The sequence below is a fragment of the Cibotium barometz genome, chromosome 18, assembly GCF_041138505.1.
Source record: "Cibotium barometz isolate CiBa-2024 chromosome 18, ASM4113850v1, whole genome shotgun sequence".
Taxonomy (NCBI): domain Eukaryota; kingdom Viridiplantae; phylum Streptophyta; class Polypodiopsida; order Cyatheales; family Cibotiaceae; genus Cibotium; species Cibotium barometz.
Genome location: NC_141063.1, coordinates 29267628 through 29294723, shown reverse-complemented (window position 1 = coordinate 29294723; position 27096 = coordinate 29267628). Strand labels below are relative to the sequence as shown.

Below are 27096 nucleotides of genomic sequence, written 5' to 3'. Positions count from 1 at the left end.
GGGACACCTGTTGGCTGCTGTAGACAGCCTGTCGGCAGCCAACAGGAGCCCTAGCAGCAGGTGGGGCAGCACCATGTTGAAGACCAGTTAGGTGTGGGCAAGGCATCAAGTGAGGCACAGCTTTTTGGGAAATTTATCCAATAATATTTGTCCAAGCAGCTAGCCGACAGCAACATGTGCTGGCCGACCAGCTCCTCTCAGCATATATATAGGCATACCTCATCATTCAGCATTACATTCAGTTCATCCAAGTCATTCATCAGTCTAGAAGCATAGAAGTCATGTAGAAGGGGCCAGAGGTCACCCATGTACATACATTCAACAACCTTTTTGCACCATATAATACAAAGAAAACCCTGACACCAGTCTCTCTCTTATTCTCTCTCCTTTGTCTCAATCATGTTTAAATTAGTATCTTGTTCTTAATCAAGCTTAGGGCTGTGGATCAATACAGCAAGGCTTCCGCGCATGCAACATTGGTATCAGAGCATTCAGGCTCAGCCCACTAAGCATAGTCCCAAGGAACGTGCACAGTCCCAAGAGAAGAATGCAACATGGTCGCAGATAGAGTGGTCTGCAATATGCGAAGCTAGAGGAAGCATTCCTTGAGGGTATATACGAATAACCAGTACATCATTAAGTTCTCAGATCAATTCCAAAGGCCTAGCAACAGGCATGATTAGTTCCGGCAGATGACCCACCGCTGTGTTAAGGGTAAGGGAAAAGTAGGCATGGGGACAACAGTGGAATAGATGTTCAGTTCTTTAGCAAGACTTGGAAGTGGAGATTAGGCGTGGAAGGTGTTCAGACAAAAATATCAGTCTGTCTCAAAGTCAGAAGTAGAAGTTTAAAGGATGACAGAGCGTCCATCTTGTCATCAAGTTTAGTAGGAGAGGGGATGTCACATGCACACCTGTGCCATGGCATAATCCTCAGCGTGAACAGTGGAATCCTTGATTAAGTCAGCATGTAGAGCATCATCATCTTCATTACCATCATAGTTTGCATCAATAGCATCAATATCAGATCATCATCATCATCAGCTTCAGCACCACTATCATCAACATCAGCAGAACCATCAACATCAGCAACATCAACACCATCATCATTTATAGCATTGACCCTTGTTGGCTGCTTGTAGACAGCCTGTCGGCAGCCAGCAGGAGCCCTAGCAGCAGGCGGGGCAGCACCATGTTGAAGCCCGGTTAGGTGTGGGGAAGGCATCAAGTGAAGCACAGCTTTTTGGGATTTTATCCAATAATATTTGTCCGAGCAGCTAGCCGCCGACAACATGTGCTGGCCGACCAGCTCCTCTCAACATACATATAAGCATCCCTCATCATTCAGCATTCCATTCAGTTCATCCAAGTCATTCATCAGTCTAGAAGCATAGAAGTCATGTAGAAGGGGCCAAAGGTCACCCTTGACCAAGGGCTTAATATTGTACATACATTCAACAACTTTTTTGCACCATATAATACAAAGAAAACCTTGACACCAATCTCTCTTCTTCTTTCTCCTCTGTCTTAATCTTGTTTAAATTAATATCTTGTTCTTAATTAAGCTTAGGGCTGTTCATCAGTACAGCAAGGCTTCCGTGCATGCAACATCCACACTACCGTCCTTGCATCCCTGCCACCCCCCTCCTCCTACTTGCCTCCCTCTTGCATCTCCTCTTTATCTTCCTTCCAATCCCCTACTCGCCCACGTTCCGCTCCTCCACATCTGTAGGGTCCATATTGACAAGCAAAAAAAATAATCTAAAAAAAGTCCCTTTTTCCCGCCGCCCATACACGCATCTTTTCTCCTTAAGCTACTTTCTTTTTCAGTCTCCTTGCCACTGCCTCAAGCTCTTGCTCTTCCTTGTATTCCCCTTTTCCTAATTGTTTCCTCTACCACACTCCCTCATGGGTAGACAGCCTCTCCATCCTGTCCCGTACAAGCACTCCATCGCTAGGTTTTTACGACCTCGGGAGAGTGTGCCATCGACACAGTTGACCCCATCCACCCAGGTGCTACCTTCCGCAGCCATGACTCCCATGACCATACCTCCTTCAACAGTGGTGCAACTCTCACCTTCCATGCCTGCCAGTGCGGCAATGGTGGCTCCACAGGTACAATCTGTGCCCACTTCATCCGCTTCGAGTATCCAGAAATAGATGGATCCCAAGGGAAATCAACAAATAAACCCCTCGCATAAAATGGTAATTTATCTAACTAAATTCATTTAAATAACTGTTCCAAATCCAAAGCACATTTATAAATGATCACACTAATGTACCAACACAACTCCGTGCAGTAATCACTAATGCAGGAATGCCTCTCACACCATCACACCCTTGAGGTAATCAATTAAACACAAAAGTAATGCATCACACACCACCAAACACTTAGAACAAATGGAAAAAAATATACACATGATGCGAGAAAAATATATCCTTTCACCCTCATCAAAAGCTTAAAAGATGTATTTTAATTTGGAGCATTTATGAAATTTTGAACGACCAATTTAAATAATTCAAATGAATTAAATGAAATAAATCAATGAGCTTTGACAGAAAAAAATCTCAAAAGTCTAGAAAGCTACTTGGATTCAGAAGAAGGTTTTGAGTTTGAGTAGGAAAACAAGGTTTGTTGATACGAAAACTCCGGTTTCATGCATGGAGGAGGAGCAGCCTTGCCTTGTGTTGTTATGTGGAAAAAAAGAAACCTCAAACTAGAATGTGCTTGGTATGATTGGAGACGGTCTTTATTTTTTACAAAAAAAGCTTTAGAAAGGACTGTAGTTTGTATGGTTTGATTTTTGAAGGGTTAAACTTTACAGAATTGGGGTATTAAGGTATTTAAGGGAAGGTTTAATGGTTGAAAACTTTGAAAGTTCAAGGCTTGGAGAAAAAGAGAGAGTTGCCCAATAAGGTTCAATGCAGCTTTTTTTCTGAATATCAAAAGGTATAAATTTTTGATTAAAGCCGGCCCAATGCTTTTATGAGTACGTAGGATATCATCCCCCTTCCTTTCGCCCTTTGCTACTGGAGTCATTTGTGCTAGCTGTACAAAGGGGCATACAGTCCACGGGTGGGGGCAGTGCCGCAGCAGTCCGCGAGTGCAGAACTAGTTTAGTTTGATACTCCCTTTCTAGGTTCGAGGTTGAAGGGATTAAAAAAAAAAAAACTAATTTTGGTTGATTTTTAACCCTCCTATTCCTTTGCTAGCAGCTGTTGTTCTTTAAAGGAGTCTTCTGACTCATGATTTTTTTATGTTCATTTGTAAAGTTGCACATGACTCACTTCTTTGAATGAGTCTGTGGACTCATGATTCTTTTATGGTTAAATGCTGTGCATGGCTTACTTCTTGCATCTTTTACAGAATCGAATACATGTTGGACAGAACTGGGAATTTGTGTGGATCCAAAAATGGTTTCAAGAATGGGACAAATGGACCAGATTTTACACACCAGAAATTTCTATACTGGTATAACTAGTTGTCCAGACAGCTTCTCATGCATAAAGTTTACAGCATGTCTTATACACAGCAAATGTCCAATTCCCTACCATTGATAGGCAAACATTGTACCATGAGCCAGTCTTTTAGTCGTTTCTCACTAAAGTGAGTTGCCAAGATGATGTCAATGCATTTTCCAAGGGCATAAGTCCAAACATAATCTTAACCACAATGGTTAGATTGATGAGTTTTGCCTTGAATGTCTATGAATGTTTAGATTCATGAGTTTTGCCTTGAGTTTTACACAAAGGTATTAAACAGTTGAACAAAATTAACAAACACAACCTTATGACCTTGTGCTCAAAGGGAAGCCGAATAGATCTCCAACTTCATACTGATGCAATGTGGCTAATAAACTCTTTCCAAGATCTTCTTGACTATTTTCTGGTCCATCCAACAACATTTGCAGGAGTGGAATTAAGCACATGACATAGAAGCACATAGAATTGAAACAAATGAATACACTTCCATACCATTTTTTTTAACTCCTCTGTTGGTATTTTGGGGAACTTGTTTCAGTTTTTGGTTTTTCTACAAAGGTTAAATGTGTTTTTTAATACTTGTTTCAGGTTAGATCCATATGATTTTATTGTGGATGCAGACATTTCTACATTCAAAAGTGTATGTGTTGGCAACTGCCCCAGAGATGTAAGTACACCTGAAATTACTGTGATGCACAGCCTGTACATTGTATGGGGTCCCTTGCAATGACTTTGTAGACATGGGTGATGGCTGTCTTACAGACACACCCAAATTTTTAAAACACCCATTCAGTCGTACCTGGAGCCAGCCAATGTGCTTGTTTGGAGGAAGTGTGTCCTGTGCCAGAGCTCAAGATTTTTCTCCAACCATGCATATCGTCATGCTGTCCTTCAAGTAGACACTTAGATTCTTGCAAGCTCAATCAACAGTACCGCTCTTGAGTGTACCCCTATCGTGCAACATACATCGGCTGGAAGCTCACCAAGGGGGACCTTGGTGTGAGAAGTCGAAGTGCGCCCAAGATTCTTAGACCACATGAGCTACAAACACGTAGGGCAATCTTTCATAACACATACCTCAATGCTGAGCAGGCAGTCATCGTTTGACTGAGCGGTTGTTTGTTTAAGAGAGTTTGGAGGGAGGGGGGTGCGGGCAAAGCCAAAGATTCATTTGAGATGAATTCATCTCCTTGGTCTGTTTTGATCTTCTTCATTTTGGTTCATGTCTTAGTTTCAACCATATCGAGCCATTCCTTGAACTTTACAAAGGCGCATACATAGCCAAGAAAGTACAGGTGGATAAAGGTTCTCAACCGAGACTTAATCGGAGACTACGTAAGAAGATACATTTGAATGTGCATGTTAGCTTCAGAACAAGCTTTAGAGCTTCATCCAAGTTCTACAGCATTGAGTGCCTTAGGTTAGAGCAGACTTGACTGAGTCAGTTCTTTTGTATAGTACCCATTTGGGAGTAGTACAGCTGAAGACTACAGCTGGAGGACAGCTGGAGTCTTAGTGGGGGGAGAACATGTCCTCAGCCTTGCTTGTTGGCTCGGTGGCTGGGCTGCACAAAGATGGGCAGCTAGGGCAGACAACAAGAAAGTACAGGTGGATACAGGTTCCATTCAAAGGTTCTCAACCGAGACTTAATCGGAGGCTACATAAGAAGATACATTTGAGTGTGCATGTTAGCTTCAGAACAGGCTTTAGAGCTTCTTCATCCAAGTTCTACAGCATTGAGTGCCTTGGGTTAGAGCAGACTTGACTTAGTCAGTTCTTTTGTATAGTACCCATTTGGGAGTAGTACAGCTGAAGACTACAGCTGGAGGACAGCTGGAGTCTTAGTGGGGGGAGAACATGTCCTCAGCCTTGCTTGTTGGCTCGGTGGCTGGGCTGCACAAAGATGGGCAGCTAGGGCAGAAAGCAGCAGAAGGGCGGACAGCAGGGCAGACAACAGAGACAGGTGGACCAAATAAGTCCTAGACCAGTTATGGACGGGCCAGTAGGCGGGCGCCCAAATGTGAATATGGTGGCCCTTTTTTTTGGGTTCTTTTCTGGACGACCAGACCACAACCCACATGAAGCAGGCCGACCAGCATTTGGTAGGGCTGATGTGCCTGTAAGTAGCCACCCCTTCCCCCCTTGCCCACTTCATTCATCAGTCTTTGAAGGTGTGTAGCTGAATAGGTGAGAACAGTCTTTTATATTTTGGAACATTGTCTTGCATATTAGTATACATATTAGCACTGGGATATTTGGGATGCTTGTGTCTGTGTAAATCATACGTGCGCGGGGGTGTGTGTGTGTGGGGGGGTGGTGTGTGTGGAGTTAGTGGTGCGCTGCCTGCCTGTGTGTGCTCCCCGCCCTTAACCCTTTGCTTAGACTTGAGCTGTGTGCTCGTTGTTGTCTCGACTGTGTGTGCTGTGCATGATTCTTTGCCGGTCTTGCTCTGCGTGTGCTCGCTGCCCAGCAGTCCCTTGCTCGCTCGGGGGATTTTTGTTTGAAAGTCCTGGGCCATGTCCTCTTTGATCCTGTAAACGAATTTTTCACAGAAAGTAGTAATTGTTTTTTTCCTTGGTAAAATGCTGGCTGCAGGAGATGTTGGTTCATGGGTAAAAGCCATGCTTGGGGGATGCTTCGTGGAAGGGGTTTACTTTGCAGCGTGAGGTTTTTATTAGGTGATTGTTCACTGAATCCAAGTACAAACAAATGGTGTCATTATCAGAATTTTATCACGCATAAATGCTGTGTGTGGGTAGAAGTGGTGGATCTCCCATTGTATATGTGCCCTGCATTGCCTTTCTTGGCTGAATCATTGTATGCCCTCCCATATCTTCTGGCAGTGTAAACAGATTCTGTATCCTTTGGGACACAGACAAACAAACCCCTGATAGGATAGCAATGGATGCTGAAATGCAAGGAATCCCGACACATGAAGTTTTCTTTAAGCTTAGATGGGGAAATTTTACGGGTTCTTGTTTCACTTGCAAAAAGTTTGGGCACATGCAATCGGAATGTTCGTCGCTTCTATTGCAGCCACCTGTTGCGGCCATGCCCCCTTCACAAGCTGCTCCTGCGGCTTCAGTGCAAACTCAAAAGGGGAAGAATGTTACTTAGTTATAGCATGGAGGCTTGGATAAAGAGAAAGCAAAAGTTGCCACAACAAGCTCTCATGTGGTAAATGAAAAAGATAAAGACAGACTTGATTCTGATGGATGGTAGACTTCCAAATAAGCAATACCCCCTAGACAGAGGTCTCTGGTCTCTCGCAATTGGACAGAGGGAGCTTCTAGATCTGGATCCTATTGGAGTGCTTGACACTCTAGGCAATATTACAAGGGTAGGTAGGATGTGGGCTGTAGTAGTGAGAGGTGATTCTTTGTTTGCTCATGGCGCAGAGACTCCATTGCATACAAATACGGTCGATGTTCAAGATGCAGAATGCTCTTTACATGGTGACATAGGCAATGAGGCTGCCATGCAAGTTGAGGTGTAGCCTCTCTTTTCACTCATATTGTAAATATGTTCATACCAATCAAGTGCTTTACTTACAATATACAAGGCCTTTGTGATGCAAATAAATGGAGGCTTTTTTGGTCATATGTAAATACTATGCATCCCCATGTGGTTTGTTTGCACGAACATAATTAGCACAGTTTTGCTGGAAGACAAGGGGTCTTCTCTGGATATCATATTGACTATGCGGGAACCTAAGCTTTTTCTGGCACTTAAGCATGAGTTGCAGCCTATATTGGCTTACAATGATCCAAATGGGCGTTGTCTTGTGGTGCAATGTATGAGTGTTTATGCATCGCAAACTTCTGCACATAGAGCTGCGATGTGGTGCTCCTTATGAACATATCCACGGATTTCAATTGCTTTTATTAGAGGGGATTTCAATAATTCACCTAACTTTCATGATAACACCTCTCACCGCTCTCACATGATGTGTTCTCAAAAGCAAGATTGGGCTCAGACAATAACTGTGATTTAATCGTAAGCCTTAATAAATGGCAAATTAGGGTGAGATAGAAGCCACTACTTGATAAAGGCTGCTCGTTTAAATCTTTTTTCAAAGGCTTGCATACTTTCAGACAAAAACAATGCATCGCAAGGGTCAAGAGAACATATGGTACTTGGGCATGTACTTGTGGATGCTTGCCATGAATACTTTTCTGTCATGTTTGCTGCCGCTCTACCTCTTTCGAGAGAGGCTCTTGATGCGCGAGAACTTTTGTTACAACATGTTATGCTTGTCATCACACAACAAGAGGCTAACAACATGAATGAGCCCTTCACAGATGGAGAATTGGATGATGCTATAAAAGGTCTATGTAAATGGAAGTGTCTAGGCTAGGATGGATTGATTGTGGAGTTCTTTCAAATGTTTTAGGATATCTTGAAATTGCCAATCTTACTTATGGTAAATCACTGTTGGAATGTTGGAAAGTGCCATGCTCATGGAAAGAAGGTTTACTGAAATTGCTGCCCAAAAAATAGCTCAGTGAAACTATATCGGATTGGTGTCCCATCTCCTTAATGCTTGTCATATACAAATTGGTCACCAAGATGCTTGTTAATAGAATAAAGGGTGTCCTACATGTAGGTTTACATCCAGCGCAGTATGGATTTGTCCCTAGAAGACAAATCACTGACAAGGCATTGAATATGCTACGTATACGTAGCAGGATGTTCTCATTATGCGTGACATAGTGCATTACGAGTATTATGGCTCAGGTAATGGAAAGAATGGGCTTTGGGCCTAGAATGAAAAATTCTAGCTTTACCAAGAGTGAACAACTAAATGCATTTTGGGTGGAGAACTTTCAGCCTCTTGGCGTCTTGGGAAATTTGTTCGGTAGGGTTGTACGCTTAGTGCGCTACTGTATGTCATCGCGACTCACCCAATGCTCCTCTACGTGGACAAACTCACACAAGATGGGCAATTTTATGGTCTTTCCATGGTAGATGGTACACAGTTTGTGGTGCAGGCAAATGCTGATGACTTTTTCTTTTTTCCCAAGAATACAGAGGTTGATGTAAGGGCTCTCATGAAAGTAGTGTCTCTCTATGGTTTGGCTGTAGGATTGCATGTGAATTTTGAAAAATCCAAGTTGCTGTCTTTGAAAAATTATGATTGGCATCAGATATTATGGCCAGGTCAAATCTTGCCAAGTCAGGCATCTGGGCTACCCCATTGGTTGGGAGTTGTCCTTGAAGGATGAGACTCAATGGGTGATGGGCAAATTGCACACGTGGCCTCTACATTTGTGATTGCGGATAGTGCAGTCAATTGTAATGACATGTGTAGTTTATCTTCCGCCACTACCTTGGTTGCATAGACAAATTGACAATTTCATATCTAAAGCAATGGAATGCCTATGGAAAACCAAAGCGGATAGAAAAGGGCTACGTTTGTTGAGGCAAGAGCTCATATGTTCGCCCAAAATGCATGGTGGGTTCAATGTCCTTAATATTCATTATGATATACTAGCAAGAAAGGCCACTCTTTTACCTGATTTTATAGAGCAGGTGAAGCCATGGGCACATATGTTGGGAGCTATGTGCACTAACATGCGTACAGATGCATATGGGCATTGGATTATTGATTATGATGATATAGTCTTTGGGCATTTCACTGGCCGTATTCTGGGCTCTCCATATGTGACTGCTCTTATTCAAGATTAGCAAGCTATCTTATGCCATCTACAATGGTGTGGTAGGTCTCTGAATCAGGGTAACTCAATGTTGTTGCAGAGTATTCATTGGAGCAGGGTATTTAATAGACCATTTGCTTTGTCTCATCCAAGGCCTACAATCCGTCTACATTGGGGATTCATCACATATGTGACATCGTGGATGAAAATGGTTATGTTTTCACTTTTCCACAAGCCGTCAGGCAATGTAATTTGGGGATGCATCACAAGACAATCTGGAGAGTCTTTTTGGAAATGATGCGACCTTTTCAACTAGTCCCAATGCTCGAGGCGGCAGGGAGACTCCGAGATTGGCATTTTGATAGGCACCTTCCAGGATATACACATGTCTTTTTACCAATTGTCTGTAGCCAAGGCTTATAGGTTGCTCTTACCGCCTTTATGGATTGAGGACCATGCAAATTGCTCGTATTGCTTCCACTGCCATTAACACTTTCATTAATTCATTAGTCTTACAAAGGATGTGGTGAAAAATAGACCCTCTAGTAATTGTGCCCATAGCAGCTAGCAAGAAGACAAATCGAGCTCCATGTGGGCTCTCTATTAACCTCCAATCAACTTGTATATGCTTTGAGCAATTTGAAAACAAGATTGCATTCTCTCAAGGCGATGATTGCTTGCTGCTCATCCCAGTTGGTGTCCATCCTACTTAGTACCTTTGAGTTGGAGCACAGCTAGGTGCATCGAAGATCTACTTTGTGCTTTATAGGCCACAACTTTTTATCGTTGTATTGATAAAATGTATGGTGATTTTGTGATCCATCTAGTTGATTTTGTTCAAAATAATGAGATGTGTGCAGATAGGTGCATCAGTGTGTGAATATGATCGTGACTATTTGACCAACTATAATCTTCCCTTGGCAAGTGCAGAGTCAACTTCTGTAGGTAAATTTCTTTGTGCTGTTTTTGTGTGGCATTAATAACAATGACAAATCAACACTTATAATGAATCCTTTCCCTTTTACTTGTTTAATAAGCAATGACCAGTTCACTGAAAATTAACATTGCATAGGACATAAACATCGCACCACTTGGGTTATTTATGGAAAGTCTGGTTTGGAATTGAGTGCTCTGAGGGGTGCAAAGGTCTTAGTTTAGATTTTACACTTAGTTGAGGACCCTTGGTAGATGTTTTCAAGGGCATTGCAAATTGCAATGTTCAGTTCTTTGAGAAATATATGCATGGAAACAGTCACAGACGAGGTGCTTATAACCATGGTAACAAAACATCGGGTTTATAAGGTTAGAAACCTCTAAAACATTTCTGACTAGAAATGTTTCTAAAATGCTAAAAAGCCTTCGACCAATAGTTTCACCCAATTATCAAGATTGATTTGTTCATGCTTTTTTTTTTTTTGGGTTTTTTGCCTGTCTGAACACATGAGTTTTCCACACCCTTTTTGCTGGTTTCCATTGCTATACATCTAGGACGCTAGGGGAAGGCACACGTGATGGGTCTTTATTGATCAAATAGAATACTGTTGAATGGGCTATAGGAAAAGTGTGATTTGCCAGTCGTGTGAGAACGTTGTAACCTCCTCCACTCCATATTGTTTGTGATGCGTCTCTCGTAGTAATCTTAATTCTCTTCTAATCTGAATCCAAGATGAAGTAACTAACGTTATGAATGTGTGGGAACTTTGTAACCTTCACTCCATATCTTTTATGATACGTCTCTCCTAGTAATCTCAATTCTCTTCTGGTCTGAATCCAAGAAGAAGTGATGGAATGTGTAGTCAAAGGAAAATGGCATGTACATCCAGTGTTGTGCATCCACCCGTTCCCACTTTATTGGGTCAAAGTGTGCCTCCACTCAGTGATCATTAAAGAGTTTGTAGATCAATGCTTGCCTTTTTGACCTGCCTTTGATAGGCTATTATTAGCAGAGATAACATCTCAATGCGTTCGCAAAGTACTCTCATTTGAAAAGAGAATATTTTATGGCAGACGCCCTAGAACCGCTCCGCACCCCCGCTCCCCCCCCCCCCCCTCTGCAGCCCCTCACCAGAAAGGATGACCAGATTAAACCTTGCCAGGATGACCGCATTCACTGTCATCTAATTTGTGCTCCTCAATGAGAAATATGTCCACAGGGTCATCTGTGACTGAAGGGTGGAGTTGGTCCCTCATGACTTGTCTCTGGCGGCGAGAAAAAATACCACCTAAACCTTCTATATTCCATGAGACCATCCTCATAGGGGAAGTGTATGAAAGGTGTGACCAGACCTAGTGATGGATTGCAATGCCTCATCCCTCAAGGAGGGAGTATGTCTTGAATAGGTAGTGACCTGCTGTCACCGATAGGGGACCTGGAACAATAATAGACCAACACTTCAAATACCAGACAGAGAGCATGAAAACACAGCGGAAGAACCATAAACAATATGATAACACCACATTGAGCCGGAACGGCCCCCCCCCCCCCCCCCCCCCCCCCCCCCCCCCCCCAGGAACTTCTTTATTCAGATAGAAGCTTTTACAATAAACCAAGGTGTGGGTGCATATAGCACCGGATTTTGCACAAAACATCAGCGAATCTCTTGCCCAGATATCTATCCAGTGCCGAGATAAAAACACAGCACCAAAAGCCATTCGAAAACTGTCTCAAAACAGTCCCATGAATCAGCTCATAAACAGTCCATAAAACAGCCCGATACAGAGCCAAAAACAGCCTCGAATTACGTGCCAAAACAGCCCCAAAAAAGAGCCTCAAATTAGCCCCAGAAGAGCTCTCAAAACTGTCCCAAATTCCTCCAAAACAGCCCCAAATCTGCCCAAAACAAAGCTAGAACTGTGAATGAAGAACACCAGATTCCCATCACACGTGTGGTTGCTGTGTATGACCAGAGGAGAGAGAGAAATGAAATGATATATTAACGTCTCTAAGAGGCCATAATGGCCTATGAGACCAAAACTGAGAGTACATCTGAAGTTGGTGTCTCATCAAAGAGAACAAGACTAAAAAGTACAATAAACTGATTGTCCTACAGTTATAAGAACAGAACTGCAAGACTCCGAGATGATACTGAGTAGAAAATAATGTATATCAGGTAGATCCATGTATGTTGATCAGTTGAAGTGTTGCCCTCTCCATAGATCAAGTATCTCCGCCATGGGGCTGTCTAGAATGGAGAGGTCGTAGGTAGGCGCCTCTGATGCCGAGCAATAATGGCTCTGATCTGGCGATGGTGAGGATGCCGTGGTTGGGATCCTGGTGGGCGTGGCTGACGAGCACGACATAAGATAACTGCTTTATTAGTGGTGATTCCCTGGGAGCGTGGTTGGTGCCCTGATGGCCCAATGGAGGAGGTATCAAGAGGTGTGTGGGCTGGGTTGCTGGTGCTGGTCCCGAAGAAATCTTTCAGGGTCCTTGGCCTCCTGTCTGCCAAGAGGGTCTCTTTGTGTCTCCTGAGCTCAAGTAGAAACAATCCCATGCATCTCTGATCCTCAAACTCCATGACCCTGCGTAACGGTCCGAAACCCTCTTGGAAGAGGCAGTGATATCTCCCTCGGATCTCATAATAGACTGTACATCGGCAAATGTAGTGTTCCTCTGTCTCTACCTCCTGGTAGCATAGCTGACAAATGCGGTCATCCACGATCTGATGCACATATCGCCCTGTCTCAATCCGCAGCTGGTGTGATGAGGTCCGGATCTGTCCAATGGCACAACGTATCCCATGTGATAGGTATACATCCATGTACGCCGGGCGGGTGATAAAATCATCCGGTGAGAGGTGTAGAAAATGGCTCTTGTAATGAGTCATTTTCGTGCCCAAGGGCTCAAGGGGGATAGTCCATGTCCTCTCTGTGTCCACTCTGATGATATCCATCCTGATCACGCGGTTTTGCTCTGAGCGGGTGAGATCCAAAAATGGACAATCCATGACCTACCAGCTCCCCTCGGAAAGTGAACTGAGGCTCTAATCTCGTCATCCATGCCTGTGTGGTGTTAAACACCATAACCTTGGTTTTCCCAAGGTTCACTGTCAGATCTCTATCCGCACAGAAAGCCTGTAATGCATCCAGGTGTCTTTGTAGTCCTCCCGGAGAGTCTGAGATTAGAACAATATCATCAGCATATAACAAGATGGGTATCAACACCCCTGCCAGGCATGCCCCTGGGCCTCCCAATCTGTCTACATAATCAGAGACCGCATCAATGTACAGTCCAAAGAGGGTGGGCGATAGCGGGCATCCCTGCTTCACCCCTATCGTGCTGGTCACCCTATCAGATAGTCCGCCTGGAGCTCGGACTCTGCCTGTCACAGACTCATACAAAGCGTATATCCCCCACTGCATATCCTCGGGTACCTCAATGTCATGCAATCTGTGCATAAGCCTGGCACGTGGTACGGTATCGAAGGCTTTGCGGAAGCCCACAAAGCAGCAGTATATCCTTCTCTTCTGTGCCCTGCCCTCTTCAATAAGTGCCCGAAGTGTCAGTATGTGATCCATGGTAGTAAATCCTCTCCTGAAGCCAGCGTGTCCATGTGCTCGATGACCATGCCTCTCTGCCCATCGGCTCAGCTCCGACTCCAATATAGAGCCATATAATTTGGCCAAGTAATGACTAATCATGATCGTCCTGTAGTTGCCTGGTACCATGGGGTCCCCACTCTTAAAGAGTGGTACAATGATATGCTCTGTCCAGCTTCTCGGGAAACCCTCACAAATGGCACGATTAAACACATGTACGATGAGCGGAGCCAAAGTGTCTCGTGCATATGAGAAGTGCTCTCCAACTAGCCCATCATGATCCTGTGCCTTTCCATTCTGTAACCTGTCTATCGCATCTAGCACCATCCGCATAGTAAAAAAGGTGCTGCTAGGCGGTCTAGCTCCCAGTGGAGGGGGGGTGGGGGGCTGTCCTGGTGCATCATATAGCTCTCTAGCATAAGTATGCCATGCCTCAGGTGCAGTAATCGGAGCACTAGGCTGTCTCTCTTGAAACATCTTCCATGCCCTCTTGTTGTCCTTCCCCAGGAAGAGTTGGTAGATCTCCTCCTCTAGCTTAGGCAGATAGGCTCGTTTCTTCCTCCGCACAAGGCGCCGAAACATCATCCTGGCCTGTCAATGTGTATGAGACCCAATGGCAATCTCACGATGTAGCTGTGCTCGTGTCTCACGACACTCATCATCATACCAACTGTTCTGTAGGGCAGTGCTGCGGGGGTGGGTGGAAGGGATCATAGTGCAGGGAAACGCATATGAGGCGGATGCATGTAGAACACCTGCCAATCCTCTCGTGATCTCGTCCAGAGAGCTATGCGGGTCTAAAGCGAACAAGCCATCAGATACTGCATCCCGATAAACCCCAACTGTCTCACGTGTAAACTGATATCTCGAGTACCTAGGTAGATGAGTGGCTGGCCCATCTCTCGGGGATCTACCTACTAGTGTGAAACTCACGTATGCATGATCGGCTGCTATGCCAATGGGCCTACTGGAAATCGTGAAACCCCGCACATCAGGTATCAATGAAGGAGATCCCGTCAAGTAGTCCACTGTGCTCGCTCCCCCTTTAGAGTTCCAGTGTGTGAGAGCATCTGATCCTTGCCATCTCAATAAGCCATTGTATATGACCAACCCATGTGCACTCCCGAGTGTGAGAAAATGCCTGCCATAATCTATAATCTCCCCCTCATCCTGTGCTGATCTCTGCAACCCTACATCCTCTGCCGTGATCTCCCGGTACATAGCCTCTTGAGTATCATACAACTCTGTCTGCTGTGTGCCTGTACGTGCATTAAAGTCTCCCAATAGTAATATGTCTCCCATGCTGGCAAACCTCTTGATATCATCATATAGTGGTATATAGGGCGACTCTCCTGATGGTGCAAACTTGGAGTGGGCTGGGGGAAAGTAGCATAGCGCCACATATAGCTCGCGGAGCCCCTCTCCGCATATTCGGACCCACATGTACCTCTCATGTGCATCTCTATGTACCACATGTATTTTGTCACGAAGCTCCTCCCTGTAAAGTATTGCCACTCCTCCCGATCCTCTGGTACCTCCCACTGTGCGTGGCTGAGGGCGGAGAACTGATTCTCATCTATAACCCCGGACGTCAGGAAGCCTCTTGTTTGTGCAATGATGGGTCTCCGTATACATAGCAATATCACTGTGTCTGAAAGTATCCTCAAAGTATCTTGCATCTGTTCTAAGGGCTCCATTGCAATTCCACATCGTGAATCGCAAGGTCTGCTGCTGTACGGCCATATCTGTACGACAAGTAATCAGCAAATGTTCGGCCAGAACATAGAGAGATGAAAGCGACTGCTAGCTGTACGGCTAGCGCAAGAAGCACCACCAGAAGGTTGTTGTACGGCTAGCGTTGAGGGAAAAGGGAGAGAAAGCTGTAGTCGGCCAGGAGAGATGAGCACTTGACGATAAAAACAGCCCCACTCAGCTTTTCTATAAAGTGGACCTACTCTATATTTGAGGTGCTTTTTCCTTTTTTGCCCAAAAGAGTTGAACTTGCCCAAAAATATCAACTTTATGCTTTTCCCAGGTTTGTAGCCCAAGTTTCATGTAGGCGCCTTCTATTGTCCACCTGTCCATGCCCAGATTTTAATGATGTGTGAACACACTGACTTATAAACCTTATAAGTCACTTTAATGATGAAAATCCCATGCTGCTTATGTTGTGTGGCCATCTTTTAGGCCAAACTTCGCTAGCGAATGCGTCGGCTTTCTTCTGTGGAAATCCCCATTCACACCTTAGTTCTACTCTGTGTGTGAAACACTGGTCAAGACTAGTGAAGGGACCAAATGGTGACATCCCCTCTGTCTTATAAAACAGTTGTCCGCAATTGTGTAAACCTGATACCACTGAAATATTCTTCAAAAATAGTAGATCCAATGCCAAACAGTAGTATTACAGAATTCCGGCATTACAACCATGAATCCAGATCCACGATCGGAAGCCAGATACGGGCACAAGAGCCAACTGTATCGAGAAAGAAACTTTATCCATATCCTGAGTCAACAATTTTGATATTAACCAGACACAGGAGCACCACACAAGAGCCAATTGTGTCTCAAAATATTCATAAATCCATAAGTAGCTCTAAGTACCTGCGAAAAGAAAATATGCAGAATACATAGCCACAAAACATCTTGCCATGCCATTGGACTGCATACCACCCCTATGATCCATACGCATGCCCAAGCCAGCCAAACATGCTTCACATGTCCATATGGTTCACCGGGGCAACGACCCTTCCATGAAACCATACATGCTCGCCAGGGTTTCCCCTTTCCTCGAGACTTTACTCAGTAGGGTGACCAACCCTTCCATGAGTTTCGATACTCACTAGCCATGCCATTGGACTGCATAATAGTACCACCCCTATGATCCATACGCATGCCCAAGCCAAACATGCTTCACATGTCCATATGGTTCACCAGGGCAACAACCCTTCCATGAAACCATACATGCTCGCCAGGGTTTCCCCTTTCCTTGAGACTTTGCTCACTAGGGTGACCAACCCTTCCATGAGTTCCGATACTCACTAGGGTCACCAACCCTTCCATGAGTCCAGATAGTAACTCACTAGAGTCACCAACTCTTGTATGAGTTCACAGGGTATCCATGTGAAAAACCATATAAACGAGGCTTTTCAACCATAAATTTTGTTTACCTGAAGCATACAAGGGTTAAGTGTCCAAAAACACTTGCAACAAATTTCAAAAAGCAGTAACTTTGCAAAACTCAAAGTATACTTAGCTTTTTCGTTACCAGGTTTGTCATGAAGCCAAAAGAAATATCTCCTCAGCATACACATAAGATATCTTGAGAGATAGCTCCGTATAGCTTGCTTGTCAGCTTGATTTATAAGCCACAACAATCCATATGGAAAAAGTGCTGAATACGGGCACATAAAACCAACTCCATACTCCGAGGATAAATACTGTGAATCCATAAATTCCTAGACCAAGCTGTCTACTCCGCATGATTGCTTCCACAAGCTCAATAGCAAAACTGTTGGTTAGTATAGTCCCCACTTCTAATCTTTTCTCTTTCTCACTGTTGGAAGAAAGCCTCTTGCTTCCGAGAAAGCCTATGCTCTGATACCACTGTCACCGAAATCGGGACCCGGAACAATAATAGATCAACACTTTAAATACCAGACACAGAGCATGAAAACACAGCGGAAGAACCATAAACAATATAATAACACCGCACTGAGCGAGAACGCCCCTCCCCCCTCCTTGTCACCAGCTTGGACATTTCCCAGTCTGAAAGGAGTCTGGTGGACTCCAGGATGTTTAAATATTTGGAAAGTACAAGCTTTGGGAATGGGGGACTATCCTAGAATACAAAGGACCACACTCCTAAAATTTAGGAGAGTTGCTATTTTCGACCCGACTCCGATGGAAATTCTGTTCGCGTCAGTACATCTGGGATTGAGGAGATACTAAGAGTTGGCAAAGTGCCTATGACAGTATGTCTACTAGTTGGGATATTTTTAGAGCTAAAGATTATGGGAGAACCCATCTCTTAGATTGGGACATATGGCAAGAAAGTGGATCAAAGTGAGACAAGTGGCCTGACACTTGTTAGAAAATGGATCAAAGTGAGACAAGTGGCCTCACACTTGTCACTTCAGCTATTGTGTGGCTCTCCACTTGTCACCGTAGCCTTCTCTTGCCATTTTAGCTCATGGGAGGCCCAAATCTATAAATTGGAGCCCTCTCTCTTCATTAATGGAGGCTCTCTTGCTGCACACTAGCCTCTACCACCGTTACAGGCTGCCCTAATGATAGCTACTCTCTTTCTCTCTCACTTGAAGGCTGCCCATGAAGAATACCGGCCGTTGGGGACTGTTTTGGAGGCTTCCATCGCGAAGAAATACTGAAGGCAAGGGTATTTAATCATTTATTATGATTTCTAGCCATTGTACTTGTTGCACCAGCATTTGTACTTGCTGTACCTGCCATCATACCGGCTGTACCAACCACTATACTTGCTGTACCACCCATCGTACTGGCTGTACCAACCATTGTACTTGCTGTACTAGTCTTTGTACCTACTGTACCAACATTTGTACTTGTTGTACCTATTGTACCAGCCACCGTACCGGTTGTACCAGCCATTGTACATTCTGTACCTGCATTTGTACTTACTGTACCTGTTGTACCAGCCACCGTACGGGCTGTACAACCACTGTACCTACTGTACCAGCCACTGTACCGGCTATACTAACCATTGTACCTACTGTACCGGCTGAATGGAGAGTTGTACTTGCTGTACTATTGCATGAAGACCCGTGGTTTTTGGGGAAGAATCAATACCCACACGGAGGTATATGGATTATGTTGTTGGCTCGGCATTTCTACAGCCTATGTTCCGGCTCAGTTGCCTCGTGTTGGGCTGTGTTATGGCATTTGTATATGGATAATCCGGCATCTCCCGTGGGGAGAGTAAGGCCCTCAAAGCTTGTACATGATATTATTCTCCTTGGGTAATAAAATTCTCCAAGGGGGGGGGGGTCGGCCCATTCCGGCCTCTATGCGGTGTCACACGTGTAAGCTCCATTTTCAGCATTTGTGGATGTTTTGTCCAGCTTTTATGTTTTATGCAAAGTGATGATGGATATGTGTTAAGGCTGTGGCCATGTTTAAGTGTTTTAACATGCATTGATGGTATCGACAAGTGTGTCAAAGGCCCTAGTCCCCTGGGCACCCGCCGCGAGTTACATTGGTATCAGAGCATAGGCTTTCTTGGAAGCGGAGGCTTCCTTCTATCAATAAGGAAGAAAAAAAGATCTCAAGTGGGGACCACACTTACCATCATTGCTGTTAAGCATGGCCAGCCGCTTCATAGCTTATGAAGCAAGAGCATGAGCAGTAGATAGCTTGTTGATCTAAGGATTTATGAATTCACAGAATTTTATCGTGGAAGTGTGAAGTTGGCTTTATTTGCACACGTTTAGCACTCTTTCCATATGGATATTGTGGATTATATTATCAAGCTTACAGGCAAGCTATATGGAGATATATCTCAGGATATCTTAAGGATATGGTGACGAGATATTTCTTTTGGCTTCATGACCAACCTGGCAAAGAAAAGCTAAGTATACTTTGAGTTTGCAAAGTTGGTGCTTTGGCTATTTACTATGAAGTGTTTTTGATGTTCACTATCCCTTGTATAGCTATGCAAGGAGAAAGGTGTTGTTGTTTGCCTTGAGATGGTTTCTGGGAAACATTGTTTATGGCTCCCTTTAATGGGATGAATTCTTTTAATGGCTCCCTTTATTGGGATGGATTATATCCATGGAGATTTCTTTCTTGGACGAGATTTATATAGATATTGGGCTTCACAAGCAATTTCTATGGACGAATCTGTTCGAGTTTATAGAGAAGAAATCTTTGGATATCTCATGGATATGATGCTTTTATGGCTAAAGTCCATCTCTACTCCAAGGGATTTGGATCCATCCTCAGGTTTATGGATTATGTTAATGGCTCCCTTTTACTGGGATGGATTATTCCTTTTAGCTCCCTTTATTTGGGATGCATTGGACTTATGAAACTCATGATTCACATACCCTGTGTAGTGTTCTCTTGTCCTACGTGCTCTCTTGAAGATTGTTTCTACCATGTGAGGGTGGAACAATAGAGAGCAGATGGAAGGGAACATGGGCACTTCAAAGGGTAGTGACAAGCACAACATACCCTGTGTAGTGTTCTCTTGTCCTACGTGCTCTCTTGAAGATTGTTTCTACCATGTGTGGGTGGAACAATAGAGAGCAGATGGAAGGGAACATGGGCACTTGAGAGGGTAGTGTGAGTTGGTGGCCGAAATGCCTACAAACTATTGGTGGCCGAAATGCCTATAAACTATGTGTAGCAGAAATGCTTATGGAACACCAGGTTATCTATGCCTGCGAGTGATTGTTTTATCTTGTTACTTGAGCCCACTTCTCATCCAAGGTGTGTGGTCAGAGTACCAACACGGAGTGCAAGTGGTAAAGTGGAACATGACGGGACTTATGTCTATGCCAAGGGTCATGTGGACCGATGTCTTGTTGGCAGGAGACTTATTTTGTCTCGCCCATTTACTTGGGACATGGATTATGATATCTGGACTTATGGGACTATTTTGTCTCGCCCATTTACTTGGGACATGGATTATGATATCTGGACTTATGGGACTGATTTTTCTTTCCCATTTATCTTGGGACATGATTATGATATCTGGACTTATGGGACTGTTTTTGTCTCAACCATTAATCTTGGGACATGATTTTGATATTGGTATTATGGAGACTTATTTAGTCTCGCCCATTTCTTTGGGACATGGATTCTTCAGTTATATTGGATTTTTGAGACTGTCTCGTTTCGCCCAATCGATGGGACATGATTATATCTTGAATATATGGCTTGAAGCTTAAAGTTGCGGACAACTTTTAAGAAGTTGGGGAGGATGTCACCAGCCTGGACATTTCCCAGTCTGAAAGGAGTCTGGTGGACTCCAGGATGTTTAAATATTTGGAAAGTACAAGCTTTGGGAATGGGGGATTATCCTAGAATACAAAGGACCACACTCCTAAAATTTAGGAGAGTTGCTATTTTTGACCCGACTCCGATGGAAATTCTGTTCGCGTCAGTACATCTGGGATTGAGCAGATACCAAGAGTTGGCAAAGTGCCTATGACAGTATGTCTACTAGTTGGGATATTTTTAGAGCTAAAGATTATGGGAGAACCCATCTCTTAGATTGGGACATGTGGCAAGAAAGTGGATCAAAGTGAGACGAGTGGCCTGACACTTGTTAGAAAATGGATCAAAGTGAGACAAGTGGCCTCACACTTGTCACTTCAGCTATTGTGTGGCTCTCCCTACTTGTCATTGTGGCCTTCTCTTGCCATTTTAGCTCATGGGAGGCCCAAATCTATAAATTGGAGCCCTCTCTCTTCATTAATGGAGGCTCTCTTGCTGCACACTAGTCTCTACCACCGTTACAGGCTGCCCTAATGATGGCTACTCTCTTTCTCTCTCACTTGAAGGCTGCCCATGAAGAATACCGGCCATTGGGGACTGTTTTGGAGGCTTCCATCGCGAAGAAATACTGAAGGCAAGGGTATTTAATCATTTATTATGATTTCTAGCCATTGTACTTGTTGCACCAGCATTTGTACTTGCTGTACCTGCCATCGTACCGACTGTACCAACCACTGTACCTATTGTACCAGCCACCATACCGACTGTACCAACCACTATACTTGCTGTACTAGTCTTTGTACCTACTGTACCAACATTTGTACTTGCTGTACCTACTGTACCAGCCACCGTACCAGCTGTACCAGCATTTGTACTTGCTGTACCAGCCACCGTATCGACTGTACCAACCACTGTACCTACTGTACCAATCCCCTCACTGTACTCCACTCACCTCCATAGCGTATCCCCCCCCTCACACCCTATAAGGGTTTGTGTTTACCTTCTAGTTCCAGTTTCATTTTCTAGGTGCCAGTAGTATCATCTTTATTTTTCATTTTCTGGTTTTTTATCCAGACATTGTATCAGATCCACCATGATGTAACTTTTTGGTCTCATAGGTCATTATGGCCTTTTGAAGACGTTAATATAACATTTCATTTCATTTCATTTCTACCATGTCTCCGAGCAGCCACCTCTCCCCCATCCACCCGAATTTCACCTCAGCATGGTGAGAGATGCTATTGACAGGATGCAGACTGGGAGAGCACAGGATCATGATGGACTCCTCACTGAGCATTTCTCCCATGCTAGAGACACGCTAGCCCCTTTACTAGTTCACATGTTTAACAGGGCTTTATGTGAAGGCTTCCCCGTCAGCTGGTCATCGAAACTATTGTACCTATCTTGAAAGCAGGTGACCCCATGGACCCCAACAACTATAGGACTATCATGATTGGTCACACCTTGGCCAAGATTTATGGTTTGATTTTGGAGCATGAGCTTAGTAGACGGTCCGAGGAGCAGAGACTCAGAGCACCGGGGCAGGCAGCAGGCTTCAAGAGAGGGCACTCCACACTAGATCATATCTTTACACTACGGGGGATCATTGAGGAGGGGAGAGCTCACGGCGGGCAATGGATATACTGCTGCTTTGTGGATTTCCGCAAAGCTTTTGACACTGTCCCACGGGCCAGACTGATCAAGAGACTGCAAGATATGGGAGTGCCAGCAGAGATGCTGTGGGGGATCATTACACTCTATGAGTCAGTCTCACAGGCAGAGTACGGGCTCCAGGAGGTGACTCAGAGATCATACACAGCACTATTGGGGTGAAGCAGGGCTGCCCCTTGTCTCCTACTCTATTTGGTCTATACATTAACGAGATCTCGGATTACATAGATAAACAAGGAGGACCAGGAGCACATTTGGCAGGAGTCTTGATACCGATCCTCTTGTATGCAGATGATATTGTTCTTATTTCCGATTCACCAGAGGGGCTGCAGAGGCATTTGGATGCATTACGGGCCTTTTGCGAGGACCGGGACCTTACTGTGAACCTTGGAAAGACCAAGGTTATGATCTTTAACACCTCCTCATAGTGGATAACTAGATCTACAGTACAGTTTACATACAGTGGAGAGCTTGTGGAGTATGTTACCTCATATGTATACCTTGGGATCACTTTTGCTGGACCTCAGTTCTCAATGCGGAAGGCGGCCGACGCTAGATTGACGAGGGGATATGCAGCCCTTGGCTCGCTAGAGAGGCAATGCTCATAGATACAGTTTCAGGAGCTGAGGACGAAGCTTTGGCTATTTGATACTCTAGTTACACTTGCACTACTGTATGGTGCCCCCATCTAGGGTCCTAGCTTATACCACAGGAGGAGACAGAGGAGAGAGCCGGCCGAGACAGATACAGAGGAGGTATATGATGGGTGGAAGTCGATGGAGGCCCCTAGTGGCGATGATCTCATGCATGATTAGGAGTAAACCATCAGTGCCACATGAGATTGTGAGGGCAGAGATGGGCGTTGCACCGATAGTCACAAAGGCTCTATTCCAGACGGCATAGGCTATGGGAGCTTCCACTTGATAGATACCCCCGGCTAGCCCTGGAGTCCTCGAGACAATTGACACTTGAGGGAGATACAGAGTGTTGGTATGCACAGGTAGGCACTTGGTTTGGCATGCACGGTATGCAGATGGAGGCACTTCCCCCCTTCCAGTACAGCATAGAGGCCCCGTCATTTGTTCTCAGCCGCATAGAGCGGAACAGGGGTATCAGGAAGGACATTGTCAGACTGGATACTCAAAGGACATGGAGTTCACCTAGTCGTCCATTAGGGACAAAGATGCCCTTCTACAGAGATGACCTCCTATGCTTGACAGCGGATCCGCACCTCGTCCCACCAGCTGAGAGTGGAGATTGCCAGATATGGGCCTAGGGCGACCGCACCAGAGGACAAGACATGCCAGCTCTGTCACACAGAGCTCGAGACAGAGGACCATTTATACTATGAGATTCGGGGAGGTTCCACTGCCTCTTCCGAGCTGGGTTCGGACCACTTTCCAGGATCATGGACTTCCCGGATCAGGATGCCTAGGACTTTTCTTCTAGAGCTCCGTAGACACAGGGAGTCCTTAGTGAGATCCAGATCAGCTGTACTTGCTCGAGGAGAGAGCTCTCATTGACTTCTTCCATACCAGCACTCCGAGGGCCGATCCACCCATCATACCCAGACCTCAGGCTATTGTAGGAGCTCGGTCGAGAGGCGTGACACTTGACAGAGCCACTGAGTTATGCAGAGCTTGATGCCCCAGACCCCATGGCCCTCGCCCACGGCCACGCGACCAGAGGAAGATCCGGGCCATCATCTCCCATCATCGCAGGACCTCCTCGCGCCAGCTCAGTTTTACCACCTTGAGCACCATGTCACAGTGGCCTATGAGGGATGTATTAGGGTGATAATGAGAGCTCTCTGCTCATGTACCTAGATCAGATTTTAAAGTTCTAGATTTTTGTTATCTTTCTTTATTACTATTTTGTACCCAGGATTATGTACCTCATGGATATGATGTAACCTTTTGGTCTCATAGGTCATTTTGGCCTTTTGAAGACGTTAATACAACTTTCTTTCTTTCTTTCTTTCTCTCTCGTCGATTGGGCCCCATCTCTCTCTCAAGCGCTCTGAGTCTCTAGGGCCTACTACCTAGGCTCTCCCTCCCTCTCTCTCTTTGGCAATGAGGTTTGGATTCCATAGGAAAGGAAAAGCATGAGGTCCCCAGTGTCTGAAAGTATGAAAATTAGAGGGTATGGTGCCATGATTTGTTTCAGGTACTAAAAAAGTAAAGGAGGGTATGGTGCCATGATTTGTTTCAGGTACTAAAAAAGTAAAGGAGGGTATGGTGCCAAGTCTGAAAGTATGGCCCCCAGTCTGAAAGTATGAAAAGTAAAGAAGAGTATGGTGCCATGATTTGTTTCAGGTACTGAAAAAGTAAAGGAGGGCTCAAGGTATGGTGCCAAGTCTGAAAGTATGGCCAAAAGTGTACAAATATCTATTTTTCAAGTGTTTTTTAAGGTGGACCGTACCTCAATCAAACTTATTTTAAAGTCCCATATCGGTACCATTTTTTCGTACCTTCATTTCATACCAGACAACTATGAGCAAACATAAAACCCTTATCTATCATGAAGAACCTTGCTGTCGAGCCCTGAATCTCTGTTTTCAGCCAATAAGTAAACACTTCATAGGAGAACTTGTGCCTGTATGATATAAGTCAGAGAAATCTTGGCTCAATATGATGTTGTGGATCAGTTGTGCCTAGTGCCTAATTACCGGACACATTTGATCCAACTTGTGGATACAAACTAGGTTTCTAAAGCACAGCTTGGTAAGGAAAAGAACATAGAAGAGGAAGAGGCGAGTACAATGTTCAAGGTGTAGCCAGTCATGGATTGGGATGCGACGGTTCTAGAAGTTATAGTTCAAATATTGTCAGGATCTTTGTACAACTTGAAGAATTAATCCTTCACAATAATGTATCAATTGAATTAAACCTTTAACTTAAAACAAATTGACAAGTTCAAGCATAGCATAAAAAGATAGAATCAAAGTAGACATCATCATCAACAAGTATTGGGTTGAATCTTCCCCTTTGCGTAAGTGGTTCCTTCTTCCTTACGAGAGTATTTTAATCATGTATTAGCAAAAATAGCAAAGCAGCCATTAATAGCCTACCTTTTCCAAAAGTGGGCTTGTTTACACAAATAGATGGACTAACCATAAACCTTAGAGCAGTTAATAAACTAATGTGTGAACACAAAAATAATGGCTAATTCATATGTACAATGCTAGCACATGTATACAAATATTGCACACAAGGCCATAGTCCAAAATAATCAAAATTGTGGTATGAACCACTCAAAGTAGATGCTCAATAAATAGAGCCATGCGACACATGCATACACCATAAATGCCATGAGACTAACTCGACCGCTCATAGATCATCATCCATGGGGGAGACACTACAACCGTCCACTAGCATCAATGGGAGACACACTACAACCATGCGAATAGTCGCCCGCTCACACACCTACTCCCAATGATGGCAGGTTAGGAGTGAACTTCATTTCGGATGCTACTTGTAGGGAATTGGGAATTAAGGATCGGGAGCTGGAGCGGGCCCCATTTCAAATCAGAATGGTTGACTAGCAAAGGGTGAAACCTCTTGGGTTAATCCGAAGTACAGATATCCAGATAGCAGGATGTGAGTTCCCAATAGCATTTATTGTGTTAAAGATGGAGGGGATCTATGGATCTTACCCAATGTTGTTGGACAGACCTTGGTTGCGGCAAGTAAAAATCAAGCATAACTGGGCAACTGATCAGATTACAATTCGGAATCGAAAAAATAAGGTTCGGGTACAGGTGGGGATTTGGTCTCATTGTTTGAGGTGGATGTGGACCAGGTTGTGTCTCAGTATACCCCAATTGGTGATTTGCATACATCACCAGTACTCCAAGCTGACCTCTTGGATGTAGCGGGCATGTCGGAAGAAATCAAGGCTCTAGTGACAGTAGAGGAAGCACATAAGATTGAAATTAAGCACACTCATCGAGTTCAGGAAGATGATCTAGAAGACATGAATTTGGGAGATGAGAAGAATCCGAAGATGGTACGGGTTAGTAGTCAATTGGATCCAAAATTTTAAAAGAAACTCCATGAGTTATTAAAATCATATGTGAATGTGTTTGCTCGGAGTTACAAAGATATGAAGGGGGGAGTTACAAAGATATGAAGGAGGTAGATCCTCAGTTTTATCAACATCATATCAATCTTAAGGAAGATGCTATTCCAATCAAGCAGCAGAGATACTAGATAAACCTTGATTATGCAAAAGAGGTCAAGGAAGAGATTGATAAACTCTTAAAGGTGGGATTTATTTATTTAGTGGATAAGGTGACTTGGCTATCACCAATAGTAATAGTTCCAAAGAAGAATGGGAAGTTGCATGTATGTGTGGATTATTGAAAATTGAATGCAATACTCAGCCAGATCCTTTTCCACTTCCGTTTACAAATTCAATGCTAGATGTTGTAGCAAGTCATGAAATATATTCTTTCCTAGATGGCTTCAACGGATATAATCAGGGTTTGATGGTCCCAAAGGATTGGAAGAAGACGGCCTTTGTGACACTTTTGCTTCCAATGTGATGACTTTTGGCCTCAAGAATGCTCCAGCCACATTTCAAAGAATAGTCCAAGAGATCTTTTATGAATATTTGGTCACCTTTATGTGAGTAGTCTTGGATGCTTTTAGTGTTTTCAACAAAATAGCGGAGCATCTTCTGTGTTTGGCATTGTGTCTAGAAAAATGCCATTCTGCTTACTTAAGCTTGAATCCGGCTAAATGTCCCTTTGCGGTGGCTTCTAGAACATGTAG

General features: G+C 44.2%; 1 protein-coding gene across 2 annotated transcripts in view; it reads left to right on the top strand.

The window, feature by feature from the left end:
* The window catches only part of LOC147629170 (choline transporter protein 1-like), a 130632-nt gene that overhangs the window by 60655 nt on the left and 42881 nt on the right, over positions 1-27096 (top strand). For both annotated transcript variants that reach the window (XM_086812425.1, XM_086812424.1), the window contains exons 4-6: positions 3367-3471; positions 4071-4149; positions 10000-10084. In XM_086812425.1, coding sequence (XP_086668551.1) covers positions 3367-3471; positions 4071-4149; positions 10000-10084 — 269 coding nt within the window. The remainder of the gene's footprint in view (positions 1-3366; positions 3472-4070; positions 4150-9999; positions 10085-27096) is intronic.